The 17,795-nt window shown below is 35.7% G+C and overlaps 1 protein-coding gene across 1 annotated transcript; it reads right to left on the bottom strand.

Annotated features, from left to right (window-relative positions):
* Positions 1-127: 127 nt before the first annotated feature.
* Positions 128-17,065, bottom strand: LOC137392013 (transcription factor CP2-like). The gene is made up of 15 exons (XM_068078601.1): positions 17,006-17,065; positions 14,280-14,384; positions 13,920-14,131; positions 12,337-12,381; positions 11,067-11,217; positions 8,496-8,601; positions 7,867-7,973; positions 6,303-6,452; positions 5,735-5,803; positions 3,603-3,766; positions 3,279-3,333; positions 1,830-1,944; positions 1,155-1,295; positions 836-1,030; positions 128-657 (listed from the first exon to the last, which is right to left on the bottom strand). The coding sequence occupies exons 3-15, from the start codon at positions 14,111-14,113 to the stop codon at positions 602-604; spliced, it is 1,548 nt and encodes a 515-aa protein (XP_067934702.1). The 5' UTR covers positions 14,114-14,131; positions 14,280-14,384; positions 17,006-17,065; the 3' UTR covers positions 128-601.
* Between the last annotated feature and the right edge of the window lie 730 nt (positions 17,066-17,795).

Genomic DNA, 17,795 nt, shown 5'->3' with positions numbered 1-17,795 from the left:
AACCTGATTTATGACAATTTCATAATTTATGTCTGGTCTGCTATGTCCTATTTTATCACTCCTAGGTTGATCGGCTGACTGGTTTTTGTTTGTAAGGGAGATGAAATCTGTACAATAACCACAAAAATCAGAAGCTCTCCATTTTATTCATGTAACCATCCCATAAACAAGTACCCCTCTAGCCACCAGAGGATAAAGTATAATAGCAGGTCGATAACATAAGTTCATAGGTACTTTTTATACAATATTAATACATGGTCACACCACATTTAGCATGGATATTCATGATTTTAAGGAGTACAGTGGTACCTAAACAGTCCTGAGACGATACCCTTGTTCCCTGATTTCCAATGAGCGAACTTGTGCATCTATATATACAGTAATCTATATATATTGAAATCTACTGTAAGGTACAGAAATATGTGCTAATCTTAAAACAAATTAACACGATTCATGGTAATATTGTGACGGTAATATTAAGTTGAAAGCAACATTTTTATTACAAAATGCCTTAAACCAGTCTAGAAAAGATGCCATCGGCACTGTGGAAAATATAAGATAGCAATAGAAAAGAAATGGTGAATAGATCTATTTAGGAGTTCTATGAGCAGCCATCTATCCTTGACAAGAGCACTCGGTACTGCTCTGCACTCTCATCTGTAAGCACCGCAGATAGTTGCATCATGTAAAATAAACTAGCGAGCATTAGGGTGGATAAATGGTGAAAGTCTGAAAGAACTGCACATTTCTTATTTAATTTTACCAATGCTGAATGAATGAGGATGTGAGATGTCGGTTAGATCGAGAAAAACGATATAGAAAATGAAAAACGTACTTTTAAGGACCTCTACACTGTATTGGGCACCATCAGGCATGTTCTGTACAACTTCGTCTGTCACGAGGATGTGTATTTCATTGATTCCCAGCAGATGGACATCAACAATGACAGCTGGCGAAGCGTTAAACAGGCCAGCCAGTTTCTCTATCAGTTCGTAACACGTGGCTGTGCTCAAGTACAGCACATGAAAAACTGCATGAGAGAAATGAGACGGTTGTATGTGCACTGTAGTATTGCGTATGAGCATAATGAAATATAAGACATGAGTACATACCTGATTCAGGAGGAATATTAACATATATAGTCAGTTACATACCTGATTCAGGAGGAATATTAACATATATAGTCAGTCTAGGCCGCACATTTTTCACTTGCAGTGCATTGTTTAACCTGATTCCATCAGCTAAACCACAGATCTGTATGAGCTCTTCTCGTGTGAGTGTGAGTAAATCCGCACCTGCACAAATAAAACTATTACCAAGCGTATGCTTTTGTGATACACTCGTTATGCTGCATGCTTGATATACCAACCGTTATGCTGCATGCTTGATATACCAACCAGTTTGTGAGACCACAATTATGAGACAGATCTGCTTGCCACAAATGCAAAAGAGCGGTAAGGGAGACATGTAGACACGGGTTGCATATATGATCATTCATGGTGTTTGCAAATCTAACACAAGATCTTGCGTAAGCTTAGAGATATGTTAAATTCTCGAGCAAGTTTGCAATAACTTTTAACCTGTTTCTCCGTTATCTACTTTAGAACTTGGGCGATTTAAAAATGTGAATTCGTATACATCATAGAAATATATTACCTTGTATATGGAAATAATTATACTTGCCTATGTGGACAGTATCGTATGCTAAAGATGGTGTTTTAAACAGGATAATAACTACATGAAAACTATGGTGAGTAGTTCATACAACTACTAATAAGATGAGTTAATAACAGCCAAGACATTCTGTAAGCGCACTTGAGTAAACCTACCAGTGTAGTTAGAAAAGATTTTAACATAGTTGCCGAATCTGCAAGACTTCAGCCAAGATACAACCTCTGCGTCAGTTGAATCCTTGGTGAGAGCTTTCATAGTGTTCATGGGAGGCTATGAACAATTGTGTAATTGCATACAGATGTAACTGACTGAGCAGCAAAACAAAAATTGGATCACATCAAGTACTAGAGAAGAGATAAGATTACAATGTACATTCTTTGTAATTCGATAGATACTTTTAAGAGATGTTAATCAGCAAAGCATTTGAATCAAGAGTAATCTCTCCATGAGACATATAGTCAATTTTTAGTACAAGGCGTTTGTAAAAACTAGCCGAATATCTATTGTGACAACAAATCTTACTACCAATATCATCATGGTGTGTTCTTATTACCACTGTACTTTTGAATAGGTATCGCTGAGAAATCTCCGTATATTTCTATCGATACATGAAATATGATACTTTCGCAATCATGCTTGGTCAGTAAATTTAATAGTATTACAACTTTTTTGTGCTGCTTTTATGAAACTTGTTGGAATATATAAACAACGCATTCAAATGAAGATCAGCCCAACTTTTCAATTTTCCACTATATATGCTTAGATGGAGTTTTGACTGTTGCATAGGCAGCAAAAAAATGGGTTGCTAGCAGCAATTGAACACACGATTACAACAAAATTAAACTGGAAAGCCAATCAAAAACTGAATGTATAATAAATGAAAATTTGAAGAAGTATATGGCAGTATGAAGTTGGTAAAACTCTCTCACCACTCTTTTTTTAACAACACTGATAGGGTTTTGATGCATGTTTAATGTGACACCAATTATTGGATGAATTTGTGCAATAAAAGGTTTTGAGTTTTTTAATTGTAATAACTGATGCTCACTGGCAATGGAAATGCATTGTGTACGACTTTGTATTAGCAATTAGCAATGCTTTGAGAATTTGAGACTTTGACTAAAAAAGACTTAGACTAAAATTGAGACTTTTTACTAGCTTATATGTAAGTCTAGGAGTGCCTTATTCTTAGAGACCTCACCCTGACCTATGACCTCACACTGACCTATGACCTCACATTGACCTATGACATCACACTGACCTATGACCTCGCACTGACCTATGACCTCGCACTGACCTATGACCTCGCACTGACCTATGACCTCGCACTGACCTATGACCTCGCACTGACCTATGACCTCGCACTGACCTGTGACCTCGCACTGACCTATGACCTCGCACTGACCTATGGACAGTCAAATAACAGCCCCACCTAAATAAAACACACCTTCAGAAACATTTAAGTGCAATTAAAACTACGAAAACCTAAGCTAACTAGATATACATTAAAATCAGATAGACTTTATAGTGCTAAATTCATTCTTTGCATTTCTACAAGTTTAATGGTCAGACTTTGAAACAGTTCATAGGCTAAGGATACTCACAGAAGCACTGCTGGAGCGATTTGAGCCAGATTCATTTTCAAAGCCTGAGCTCCCTCTAAAACCAAATCATTTCAGGTCATTTTTGTCCCACAAAATCAGAGACAGTTGATAAGTAAAAAAAACTTTTATAAGGGAGAACGACAGCCACTTCGCATTTTAGCTAAATCACTTTACGAACTGACAGAGTCATCTAAATAAGTTATTGGGCTACATTTGGGTGCAGGTTAGAACAGAGCCTTGTCACTGATTTTTATAGTAATTCAAAAGCCTACAATAGCTTGTTTAGTAAAGCAAATCACAAATGACTATAGTATAATACTATACTCTGTAGAGTGTTGCGGGTATGTTGGAGGGGTGCTAGGTGTCATTGCCACATCACACAAGCTCGCTGGACTAGACTTGGAAGTGTGGGTCCGTTGCATGACTATAGCGTTATCTAGCGCTACCTCTGTCAGCACCGTATAATCATAAGATGGCTGGTATTTCTCCTACACAAGTGAACACAAGGTCTGGACACCAAGTCTGGTAAAACTATAGAAAGCCGACTGTGACCTTGTTACAAACATGAAAATACAATAGCGAGTTCAGCTATATTAGCTAAGAGTATGAAGCCATAAGATGAATGTAAAGACATATTAGCTAAGAGTATGAAGCCATAAGATGAATGTAAAGACATATTAGCTAAGAGTATGAAGCCATAAGATGAATGTAAAGACATATTAGCTAAGAGTATGAAGCCATAAGATGAATGTAAAGACATATTAGCTAATTGATGAATGTAAAGACATATTAGCTAAGAGTATGAAGCCATAAGATGAATGTAAAGACATATTAGCTAAGAGTATGAAGCCATAAGATGAATGTAAAGACATATTAGCTAATTGATGAATGTAAAGACATATTAGCTAAGAGTATGAAGCCATAAGATGAATGTAAAGACATATTAGCTAAGAGTATGAAGCCATAAGATGAATGTAAAGACATATTAGCTAAGAGTATGAAGCCATAAGATGAATGTAAAGACATATTAGCTAAGAGTATGAAGCCATAAGATGAATGTAAAGACATATTAGCTAAGAGTATGAAGCCATAAGATGAATGTAAAGACATATTAGCTAAGAGTATGAAGCCATAAGATGAATGTAAAGACATATTAGCTAAGAGTATGAAGCCATAAGATGAATGTAAAGACATATTAGCTAATTGATGAGTTGAAATACTTGAAAGCAAAAATATATTTTTATCATTCATTAAAGCTTTTAGTTACTTATGTTTTTTTAGCTATAAAGCTAACAAATTGCTATATATATGAAATCACATTCTGTACTCATCAGTCCGATCTCAAGTTACAAATAAACTACTACTGTGATTCAAACACTGTAAGGACTCAGTATATCAAACCTTTGAAATAACCACATTATAAACTTCAAGTTATTGAGAAACATAACGTGATGTATGTAAAGACATAGTAGTTAACTGATGAATGTAAAGACATATTAGCTAACTGATGAATGTAAAGACGTATTAGCTAACTGATGAATGTAAAGACGTATTAGCTAACTGATGAATGTAAAGACATAATAGCTAACTGATGAATGTAAAGACATAGTAGCTAACTGATGTATGTAAAGACATAATAGCTAACTGATGTATGTAAAGACATAGTAGCTAACTGATGAATGTAAAGACGTATTAGCTAACTGATGAATGTAAAGACATAATAGCTAACTGATGTATGTAAAGACATAATAGCTAACTGATGTATGTAAAGACATAATAGCTAACCGATGAATGTAAAGACATATTAGCTAACTGATGAATGTAAAGACGTATTAGCTAACTGATGAATGTGAAGACAATAGTAGCTAACTGATGTATATAAGGACATAATAGCTAACTGATGAATGTAAAGACATAGTAGCTAACTGATGTATGTAAAGACATATTAGCTAACTGATGAATGTAAAGACGTATTAGCTAACTGATGAATGTAAAGACATATTAGCTAACTGATGAATGTAAAGACATATTAGCTAACTGATGTATGTAAAGACATAATAGCTAACTGATGAATGTAAAGACATATTAGCTGACTGATGAATGTAAAGACATAATAGCTAACTGATGAATGTGAAGACATAATAGCTAACTGATGAATGTAAAGGCATAATAGCTAACTGATGTATGTAAAGACATAGTAGCTAACTGATGAATGTAAAGACATATTAGCTAACTGATGAATGTAAGGACATAATAGCTAACTGATGTATGTAAAGACATAATAGCTAACTGATGAATGTAAAGGCATAATAGCTAACTGATGTATGTAAAGACATAGTAGCTAACTGATGAATGTAAAGACATATTAGCTAACTGATGAATGTAAGGACATAATAGCTAACTGATGAATGTAAAGACATAATAGCTAATTGATGTATGTACAAAGGTATAACTACCTTATCTAACATTGTCATTTTTTCCACCTTGTCCCGGTCTGTCTTCTGTTTTCGGTCAGCACCTTTAGGCTAGATGCAAGGTAAAGGAGGTAAATATTAATGACTTTTACATATCATGCAGCAGACTCAATCCCAAAACCAAATCATAGAGCCATGCTATCTCTCTACTTGTCACTGTAGCGCTATGGCTTAATCTTACTTTTAACATCAATGAGTCGTTTACCTAGGTTAATTTTTTACCAATAAGTTCTTCTATGGTTCTTCTCTGAAACACTATGTTAATATGACCTGCTCTGTTGTCGTTTTACACAAAGGCTGAAGGACACCTCCAAATAAATTTAGAAGTTGTGTCGCCTTAACAATTTTAACTGATGAAACTTGAGTTAGACCAAGACTCCATCGGCCCTCAAGCATTAAACAACAACAACTAATGTCTTAAGTGGGCAAACGCTATTTTACTGCGCCAAGGTCACCCTGTTTGCCTAGATATTTTGTCTCTGATAATTAATGAACAGCAGAAGTTGTCATTCCCTGCTATTCATAATTCATGATCTCAAAAATACTCTACCTTAAAGACTTTAATTTGGCAAGAAGCGCAACTGAGTAGCTTTGGGGAGTCGTCATCATGGTACACATAGGTATCTATTTGGAGACGAAATGGCACCCCTTTCTCCCCTCCATGTTTCTTAGGAGTAAACTCAGTGCTGATGCAGTTCACCTACAGTGTGTACACAAAGACTATCAAAGAGTACTTCACCTACAGTGTGTGAACACCACATAGAACTAGCATGGAGTAGTTCACCTACAGTGTATACACATAGAACTAACATGGGGTAGTTCACCTACAGTGTATACTAGTGCTGGGCACGGGTAATAAAACTTGTTGAACTCGCGGGTTTATCTTCTCTTGAGTCTCAGGTAATAGAAATTTTGAGCAATTCGATCTGGCAGGTTTGGGTTCTGATTTGTGAGTTCTGGTTTTAGTAAACAGATCCGTTGAGTAAAGTGGACAAAAATTCGGTCTAATGCGCCCTGAGCTCTAAACACTATTTAATAACCCGCCTGTTAAGCCTCTGAACACCGGCCTTTTTTGTCAATGCGTGTCAGTAACCCCGGGCAATCTGTCCAGCGATCTTAAGTTTTTAAACTTTCATTATATATATCTGAATGTGCTTATAATATAATGATATTTGTAAAACGCTAGTAAAAAAGTTGGGCAACCCACAGCAAACGTCATCAAACAGAAAAAACAGTACTTTACCATTATTCGGGCTAAAACTAAAAGTTTGTACAATTTAAAAAAAACTCGTAAAAACATTTACAATAGCATCATACTCATTGAGCACATGTTCATCATTATTTTATGACTCAAAATACACTGGAAAATTATAATTATTATTTTAAGATTCTTTATTTGCATCACAATCATTCATGAACTACCAACGAACGAGTCGTATCGCTTTTTTCGCGATATTGTTCAAATAAAATTTGTTATTAAAACGAAGGAAGTAGGTAAATATATTTGAAAACTGTTACAAATGGAAGTTAAATTTCTGGTCTAAAATCTTGTGCAAAAATTAGTTTGATTGGTTTACGCTGTTACTTACAAACGGCCTTTGTAAACAAACCCGTGTGAATGTCGGAATTCCGGCCGATAAAGATTCCGACTAACCATACGCAATGATGGAAAACTGATTGTTAGGGTTCAAACTTCAAAGGGTTAAGGCTGCGAGCACGAATATCGGTCAATAGAAAATAGTGAAAAACAATAAATAAATTGAATAGAATTATAATTGCATTGTAAAATTTAAAATATGTCTGTTGTTTTAAACTTTTAGACATAAAACCGTATCAACAAACCCGATACCCGAATGACTCGTTGGTCAAGAAGTACCCGTGCCCAGCGCTATTGTACACACATACACTAACATGGAGTAGCTTACCTACAGTGTGTACTGTACACATAGACTAGCATGGAGTAGTTCACCTACAGAATATACACATAGACTAGCATGGAGTAGTTTACCTACAGTGTATACACATAGACTAACATGGAGTAGTTTACCTACAGTGTATACACATAGACTAACTGCTACTGTCAGGAAATAGAGCAATCAGACAATAGCGCTCACCTTAATAAAGATTCCGCAGTCCTTGGAAGAATCCCATATAAACTCAATAACATTTAGACTTCTCTGGTCAGACCTCAAGTCAAGTACTCCATATGATAATGGTGAGTCTAGAATGCACCAACTCTTGTTATTTGTAATGTGCACAAAAATACATGATAAATAGATGCTTTATTCTGAAATTGATAAATAGATGCTTTATTCTGAAATATCAATCAGTACAACAGCTAATGAGCCTCCCTTTGTCTATTGTACATAAGATGACAACTTAGTACCTTATACTCACTGTAATATGACAACTTACCTTATACTTACTGCAATATGACAACTTACCTTAGACTCATTGTAATATGACCACTTACCTTATACTCACTGTAATATGACAACTTACCTTATACTCATTGTAATATGACAACTTACCTTATACTCACTGTAATATGACAACTTACCTTAGACTCATTGTAATATGACAACTTACCTTATACTCATTGTAATATAACAACTTACCTTATACTCACTGTAATATGACAACTTACCTTATATTCATTGTAATATGACAACTTACCATACGCTCATCTTAGCACATACACTATTTAATAAAATAAAAACATTCATGAAAGGCAATTGCTCACCAATCTCAAGAATCCGTTCCCCTGGTCTCTGAGCTACCCATGAGTCAATTTGTTCCCTTTCAGTGTACTGCAGTCGTTTATCATGGAAATAAACTTTGATGTAGCTCTGTGGTAAATAATACATGGTTATGCATCAGGCAACACATGATTTTGGCGACTAGTCAGATACAAAAGCTGTTCATTTAAGAACATAGCATCAACACCAGCTGTGTGAATTGGTGTTTACAGTACAGTGCACCCTCAGGATATGATTTCGATCCGTTCCAGGGTTGGCATCATATGATGAAAAAAATCGTATGTAGGGATATAGAAACCATAGTAATTATATAATGCAAACATCCCCTGGTAAAACTCGTCAAAATTTTATATAAGTGCTGTACATATTAAAAATTTTTAACAAAATAATATATTAATCTTAGTAACTATAGTTACCTGCAGTAACGTTACTATATTCAGTGAATTAATTGGTCATGATCTGCATTAAAATGTAACGCTACAATGTGCTATGAGCAGCACTACATACCGTAGAAAGTTCTTACCTTCAAGACAGATGTATGTATAACAAAAACTTTGAATTCACTTCAAATAAGTTTAGCTTACTAAACACACACAGCTAAACTTTAGTATTTTACAGAATTTAAACTTTTTATCATTAATATTTTATCACTCATCAGTTTCTGTTTTCTCTTCACTATAATTTTAAGCAGACCTGTTTAAAACATTTTTCAACAAAATCCGGCAAGAAAACCCTAACCATGCTAACAATACTAACGATGCTGTTTTCGTTGTGGAGTGAATTTTGTTAGCAGATAAACGGAAGCTGTCCGACTACTAAACCTTCTGTTTAAAGGGATGCAACTCCAACCTTGCTACTGGTTTTGAAGGGAAAATATTACCGTTGTACACACGAGAACTGCTGAATTGAGAGAAATCGATTATCGTGTTTCTTTCAGGCGCTGTGAAAATATTTTCAGCGAACAGCATTTCAGTGTTTTTGTTATTTTGACTTACGTAATAAGCATACCGACTGCCAAATTTGAACTCAGGTGAAAATTTTGTTGAATTCGTATGGTGAAATAAGATTCACATGGTGAGGTGAAAAAATCATCATGTTCCACTTTGTAAGGTGAAAAAAATCATGCACTGTACAGTCATACTTCAACTTACGAGCTTAATGCGTTCCGAGACTGAGCTCGTATGTCAATTTACTCGCATGTTGGTGCAATTCATTTATATATAGAACAATTAAATATATATTGATTGGTTTCCATACTCTAAAAAAAGCAAATAAAACACTCAAAACAAGATATTATAACAGAAAGAACATGTTGGTTATTGTCCTTACGTAGTACATGCTTTTAAAAAGCAACAAATAAAAAACAATGCAAGGAAATGTGATTAATTAAAATGTAAAATTAAATACATACAATAGCAGTTAACGCTCGCATTTGCCAGGGAGGGAGATATAAGTTATCCTTCGTTACAACAGGTGACTTTGGTAAATTTGGATTTTATCAAAGTGTTAAAAGACAAACTTACAAGCAAACCAAAAAGCAAACTCTCATTTTCATCTAAACGTAATTAAAGTTTCTTCGGCGTTCATAGTTTGAAATTTCTCGCTGGTTAGCGAGAAATTTTTCCTTTTTTTTCGCTTTCACGACTAGCCGGCCGTTTTAAGATAAACCTATCTAAGGACGTTTGCCTTTGTCGCCCTTGCAACATGTTGCGATTAGGACGAACACAAGTGTCGCCACAAATGGTTAATGCACGACCACTAGCCAACTTGTCCGAATGTTTATTAAACAGTTTGGATAGATTGCACCGGCCTTTTCACATAGCATCGTTTCAGTTACGCTGTCACCGGCCAATTGTTTGTCCAATGCCATCAGCGGCCGTGAAGATCGCTGCACCGTTTAGAAACTATGGTTAGTCCTTTTGCGAACTAAATGCCCTGAATATAATCCTTCTGTTTGATAATTATGAATGTATTTCTGTCATATTGCCGAGCTAGCTGAATCACGCATACACATTTCGCATATTTTTCAATATTTTTCCGTTTAATATCGACTGTTATCATTTGCTTTTTCTTTGCAATATCTTTCATTTTACTGGCAAACTTTCGGTCTACGCACAGTACTTTTAATTCACATAATTCTGCACAGAAAATCGTGCACAAAAACACGGTACAACAGTATAACCCCTGAGCAGTTGAAAAATACCTAGTGATGCTGTTCTCATAAAACACCTCCGGCATACATGGCAACTGACTCAAGTGCTCGTATCTCAAACATGGCTCGTATGTTAGTGCTAAAACTTGCTTGAAAGCTGGCTCGTATCTCAAGTTTCTCGTACGTTGGAGCACTCGTAAGTTGAAGTATTACTGTATATGCTACCATAGAGCAAAAGTAGTTAAGAGTTACCCCCAGGGTTTACAGAGGTGGCCGGTGAAGTGACACCTACAAAACTGACTAGTAGTCACCAAGTAGCCTCTGTCCCTAGTACTCGAAATCTCTAGCGTAGAAAACTAGACAGATCATGTCCCTTTAGTGAGAGTGCAAGTCTAATGCATACTTTGTAATACTTGTGATCTTGCTGATTGCTCTGACTACCTTCAACACGCTTCACCTTGAGCTCGTACATCTGACCTTGGTTCAGATACGTGAGAGTTTCATCATTCACCTTGCTAGCGGGAGATGTGGGAGCCGCAAGCACATACTGAAACCTAGAATATGGTAGAAATTTGAAACAGCTGTACCAAAATCCGATAACAGCACCATACCATTGCATACAATGATACACCATTTACATACAGTAATACACCCTTTACATACAGTAATACACCCTTTACATACAGTAATACACCCTTTACATACAGCGATACACCCTTTACATACAGTGATACACCCTTTACATACAGTGATACACCCTTTACATACAGTGATACACCCTTTACATACAGTGATACACATATTACATACAGTGATACACCCTTTACATACAGTAATACACCCTTTACATACAGTGATACAACCTTTACATACAGTGATACAACCTTTACATACAGTGATACACCCTTTACATACAGTGATACACCCTTTAGATACAGTTATACACCCTTTAGATACAGTTATACACCCTTTACATACAATGATACACATATTACATACAGTAATACACCCTTTACATACAGTAATACACCCTTTACATACAGTAATACACCCTTTACATACAGTGATACACTCTTTACATACAGTGATACACCCTTTACATACAGTGATACACCCTTTACATACAGTGATGCACATATTAAATACAATTATACACATATTACATACAGTGATACACATATTACATACAATGATACACCCTTTACATACAGTGATACACATACTACATACAGTGAAAATTAAAACTAAAATCTACCATAGATGAATACCAAAAGATTTATAAAAGCTAGTTGAATCTTCGGCTAGTTACAGTTAGTGTGTAAGTTAGTTAAGGTGTCTAACTGTACCATCCCAATCCCTCAACCTATGCATTGCCAGGCCTACACTCCTATTCACTATCACTAATAAGTAACAATTACAACTTATTATTGTTGATATCAAATGTCTATAATAAATTCCATTTATTGCTGTCTAACTATTTCCAGTATTTATGAAAGCGTTATCATGGGTTTTCACTTGTAGAACAAATTAAATATATTATGATGTATTCATATGGAAATATCTAATCCACTATTCAAACATCTACAATAATACAGAATTATCGACTAGTGCTTGTGTAGCTCACAACAAAAACCGTTAATAGAAATGGTACTAGTTCCATTTCCTTTACTTACGATGTTTGTCCTCCATTGAATACAGGAAGTGCCAACAGAGCGTCACTGAAATATTAATAATCAGACTTCAACCCTTACCGTGGATAAAAATGTATATTCAGCGCTTTCAAATATACAAAATATCTACCTTGAAAGTCACAAAGACTTACCAATTCAATCATTAAACAGCCGAAGCGCATACATATAACGTAGCAATATTATGAGAGGTTAACTCAGATTTGAAAGCTGCTAGCTTGACACGATAAACCAACCCAAACAAAGCCTCATTTTAGCTCCAACGATAGTTGTTAATATTTGAACAGAATCCAGTGAAACTTCCTACACAATGAGTCATTAAAGAGAGCACTTATACACCTTACAGGCTATGTGACCTATATGTACAGGTTATGTGACCTATATGTACAGGTTATATGACCTATATGTACAGATTATGTGACCTATATGTACAGGTTATGTGACCTATATGTACAGGCTATGTGACCTATATTTACAGGTTATGCGACCTATATGTACAGGCTATGTGACCTATAGGAATGGGTTATGTGACCTATATGTACGGGTTATGTGACCTATATGTACGGGTTATGTGACCTATATGTACAGGTTAACTAGACCAGCTATATGAAGAGGTTAGCTAGACCAGCTATATGCGACATGTCCAAACTTTTTATAGCTAATAACGCATGTCAGAAGCAGAGTTCTCTCACGATTAAAATGAAGTACTTATTTTCATTTCAACTAAAAAATTTAAACTTTTAGGAGACAAACAGAGCATTATAACTCAGTTTAAAAAGACATGTTGTGTAAAATAATTGTTAAGCTAGCACTGCTGATCAGTATGCATGTGGTTAGTTTGAATGTTTACTTTCTTATCAATGGCTATATCGTATTGCTTCACATAGCTAACAATTGAGTATGAAACTGAAGAACCCAATGGTGCCTGCAATTATGTGCCGGATTTCTTTGGAATGGGAAAGATTATTATAAAAGTAACTAGGTTAGCGAGTTGACTATAGAGAGTTGTATACATAACATTACGGCTGAAATGAGATATTCATAACAAATTTAGTAGAATGAACACACTAGTAACTAGCAGTAACTAGTAGTTTCCTTTAGCATGTAATAAGCAACTACAACCCAGCAGATTCATTGTCAGCACGAATAATTTCCTCAGAATCCTACAACACACCATTTCCGATGATGTCCAGACAATATTTCCATATAAAACTATAAGTTTGCCTGACAATTGAATCAAAATATTTGCTGTAAAGAGCGATTCAATCTTTTCAAAATTAAAACTATAGCAATGCCACTATTTAAACCATTTTTTAGTTTGCCTAGTAATGACTTTCAACAAAAAATTTAGCCTGTTCTAGATATTTTCAAGTTTCTGTTTGTACATTGAGAAAGAGATTCGTTTGATCAGAATGTTGTAATTACCAAAAATAAGTAACATAAAAAAATATTCACTCAAATGTGCACTTTCCATGTTATTATCAATTTGGTTGGGGCCCATGACATATGGAGATTTTACCAAGGCCAAATACATGTAGAAGTCAAATGGTGTAAGATAATTCTGATACCTCATGTTGTAGGATATTCCAGCCAAATCGATGCCGAGACCAGAGAGAGAGCCGTCAAAGTCAGCCGCTAGCTCATTATCATCCACCCGCCAATCAGAACCTTGTACTGACCTGTGCGCAGATGTGGAATGCTCTGCAGATATGAGGGGATACTGAAGCAGTTGTTGGAGCTTAACGTCCCGACTTATAGCCATTTGCGGCTCTACTACCCCCTGAAATATAATATTCTAACCAACAATAAACACATACCTGCTAATATAGATTTTTAGGTGTAGTCATCATCGCATTTTTTTGTCTTTATCTATCGACAGCAAACTCATGAGAAATATTGAAGTATACTTATTTTGAATATACACTTACAATCTTTGAAAGCAATGCACCTCTAACTAATGTGTAGTAGCAATGCTAGGGTAGTCTTTCAGTACGGTTCTCCACCAGGACTACCTGGATTATACTGCATTCTACCTGCAACAGCACATGAACTGAATAGCCTGAGAATTAACTAAAACTGTTACAGATTACAAGCCCTACCTTCCCCATTAATTTTATTCCTAAACAATGAGCGTTCACGAAGCAATGATATAGCTATGGGTGAAAGATATTTTTATTTCGGAAGAAAAAGCAACATGTCTAGTGAAAACTGGTCAAACTAGACAAAAATTGATTTGAAAGAGAAGTAGGGAGCTTGAGTAAGTGTTGAGCAAATGATAGCGTGAGATTAGACGACTAGGGTGACGGGAAAGTTACGTAAAAACTCTTGACATACAGATATACTGAAAATATAAATTTTCTGATGATTTATTCTTGTTTATCAACATCAAAACACTTTGGCTGCTTGTGGCTTCCAAAGAATCTACCAGAAATGTTCCTGGAATATACATATATTGAGGTCCTATGTTAACCCTTTCAGTACCACGAGCCGTATAGTACGACTCGAAATAGCATTTTCATATGGCGAAGAGCCCTTATTTGAGGCGTTTGAGACATTTATAATAATGTATCTGTAGTGAAATTCAAAATCTTATTCTAGCAATCATGAGCAATTAGAAAATAAAATATTTGCCAATAGAGCCGCATAGGACTAGAATTTTATCGCAATAGCCGATGTGAACACGAAAGGCTGTCTCACTATATGTGTATACCATTTTGGGCAAGTCTGGGCACATCTTTTATTAGTGTTTTTTTCCGCTATCAATTTTTGTCGATTTTATTTTTCAAATATCTTAACAGTGAGATCGCCTAAAACAACAAACAACATCTCAAATGATAGAAAAACACCAATACTTTCTGTTAAAATCAACTAGAATTTGGCGCAATCACATTTTTAACGATTAGAACACGGGCTAGCCGGGTCACGCACTTAAGGATTTTCGCCACGCACATACAAAACAACAGGGTAGACCCACTTTTCGCGGTCTTCCGCACGAATATTAAAAAATACTAACATATGTCAATTCTATCGGTCAAACACAACCTATTAATGGATGAGCAACCTATTAATGTATCCGAATACCTCATATAAAATAAGCCAACCAAGTTACATAATGATTAAACCCATTTTATCTCTGGAAATATGCCTGCCCGCGGTTTTTGGCCAAGATTAACCAGGGTTCATTATACACAAAAATGTCTCTCACGGGTTCCGGAGGTAGTCCGTTATCTAACATTATTGGGTGGGTCTATTGTCCTCGTACCGAAACTTAAACTATTTTTAAGCCAATCAAATTCACGTGTTGAATAAATCATGAACACGTAATGAACTACCACTCCACTACTACAACTAGCGTGTAGGTATTGTATGGTGTTGTGATTAGCTTACATTGTAGCCTCTATTCGGGGCAGGGTGTTTATATGGACGCCCGAACTTAATAAACAGAACGGGCTACCTCCGGAACCCGTAAGAGACATTTTGGTGTATGATGAACCCTGGTTATTCTTGGCCAAAAACTGCGGGCAGGCATATTTCCAGAGATAAAATAGATATTAACCATTATGTAATTTGGTTGGCTTATTTTATATGAGGTATTCGGATACATTAATAGGTTGCTCATGCATTAGTAAGTTGTGTTTGGCCGATAGAAGTGACATCTGTTAGTATTTTTGAATAATCGTGCGGAAGACCGCGAAAAGTGGGTCTACCCTGTTGTTTTTGTTTTGTACGTGCGTGGCAAAAATCCTTGAGTGCGTGACCCGGCTAGCCCGTGGATTAGGAACTCCTAAAAAAAAGATTGCAAGTGGTTTAGCAATTATACGTGCATAGCTTAGATTATATGTGCAAACCTAACTTTCAACTTGATTAAATTGATGTTTCTGCGGTTGGGCTTTCGTAGTGTTAACTTCACTGCTTGTGCAGTATAGCAATAACGACACCTTGTTTTCTGATACAATTCATGATTAACAACATGAAACATTAAAAAATGCGCATGTAGATTATGTTGATGAAGATGTTTTGGGTTAGACAAATGTGTAGCCATTTAAACAGGTAGAGCTACCATTTGAATTAGATTTTTGTATATAGGTCAGCACTACATATGACCTTATAATCCATGGTGGCCAGTATATTACATACGATAATTCGTTTTTACTTGAAGACTATCAAAGATGAAAAGTGAACATCTTAAATGGACAATCAAGACGTATGAGTAAGCTGCTCCAAAATATATTATATATCTCCAGCGTCAAGTATGTTATACTCTACAATGGCTATAGTTATGACTCCAGTTGGCGTATTTACAATTGAAATGCTACTAAATGGAAATATACTGCGATGGGGCGACGTTTAGCTTGGATGAAATACTTGCAGTAGTATTAAAAATCGGAAAAAAGGACATCAATGGCGGCACAGGCTCTATTTTTTATAAAATGGAAAACAAAACTCAATGCTTTAAAACCTATTAATTTACACATTCTACACTACGAGGAGATTATCAAGAGAACCTTTAAAAGCTTGTCTGAACGTAGAGCGTTATTCACTTTGGGAAGCAGATGGTATTTTGTTTCATAATAGCTTGTTACGTTGAGTAAGATCAAAAACATATAAAAAACTTTTACTTGACATAACAACAATAATTTAACAAATATCGCACCTTACGCGAATAGAATCCTTACAACAATTTACGGTATAGACATTTTGGCGAAATTTTGGCTTGCGATCTGTTTGTAGCTTTAGAACCTAAATAAATCTACGTATCACTTTTTTATTTAATTTAGTATTATATTTTATTAAGAACTCAAGTTAAGTCAGAGCTCCACCCAATTTCGCGTGTCCACATGAGTCGCTACAAAAAGTGTTACGAATAGCCTTATATGTTTAATAATGTCCGCTAATAAACCAAGTCGATAAAAACAGGTTACCGTATTTAATCACCAGTAGAAATGGTCATGCGCTGAACACTTATTAACCGCCATTTTTAAAATCGGAATTCTATAATAACGAGCTTACAAAACGAAACATCCGGAATATGTAGCTAGCAGACAGCTCAAGCTAGTGATCTACCCAAGGGGGTTCACTCTCTTTTATTAATCTCCAAGTGCCAGTCTGGGATGTTATACAATGCACCCTTTCTACTGACTTACACATTAATGAAAAAACTACCCCTTATCACTTAATCACCACAGACTAATTGTCCCTTTTTTGCTCATGAATACCCCTTTCCACTGTGCGGAAAAGGGTATTCGTGTACCAAGCTAAAAACATACTCTCTTTTATGAAAACACTCCAGAGTGTCAGGCCACCAAAAACACCGCTAAAACGTGTTTTGTTCATCAAGCCCTTGGAGATGACTAAAAGAGAGTGAATGCCCTTGGGTGCTCTAACGAAAATATAGCTTATTTGGTAGTTGATGTAGGTTGGATAGTTAATGTTGAAAGAGACGG

The sequence above is a fragment of the Watersipora subatra genome, chromosome 3 (assembly GCF_963576615.1).
Source record: "Watersipora subatra chromosome 3, tzWatSuba1.1, whole genome shotgun sequence".
Classification (NCBI taxonomy): Eukaryota; Metazoa; Bryozoa; class Gymnolaemata; order Cheilostomatida; family Watersiporidae; genus Watersipora; species Watersipora subatra.
Note: the sequence above shows the minus strand (reverse complement) of the source record. Positions and strands in the feature narration are given on the sequence as shown.

Coding starts and splice junctions, on each gene's coding strand:
- LOC137392013 (XM_068078601.1), bottom strand. CDS start 14,113: ATGGCTATAAGTCGGGACGTTAAGCTCCAACAACTGCTTCAGTATCCC. Junction 8,602..11,066: donor AAGATCACAAGTATTACAAA/GTATGCATTAGA, acceptor TATTTACCACAG/AGCTACATCAAAGTTTATTT. Junction 1,031..1,154: donor TAATATTCCTCCTGAATCAG/GTATGTAACTGA, acceptor TCTCTCATGCAG/TTTTTCATGTGCTGTACTTG.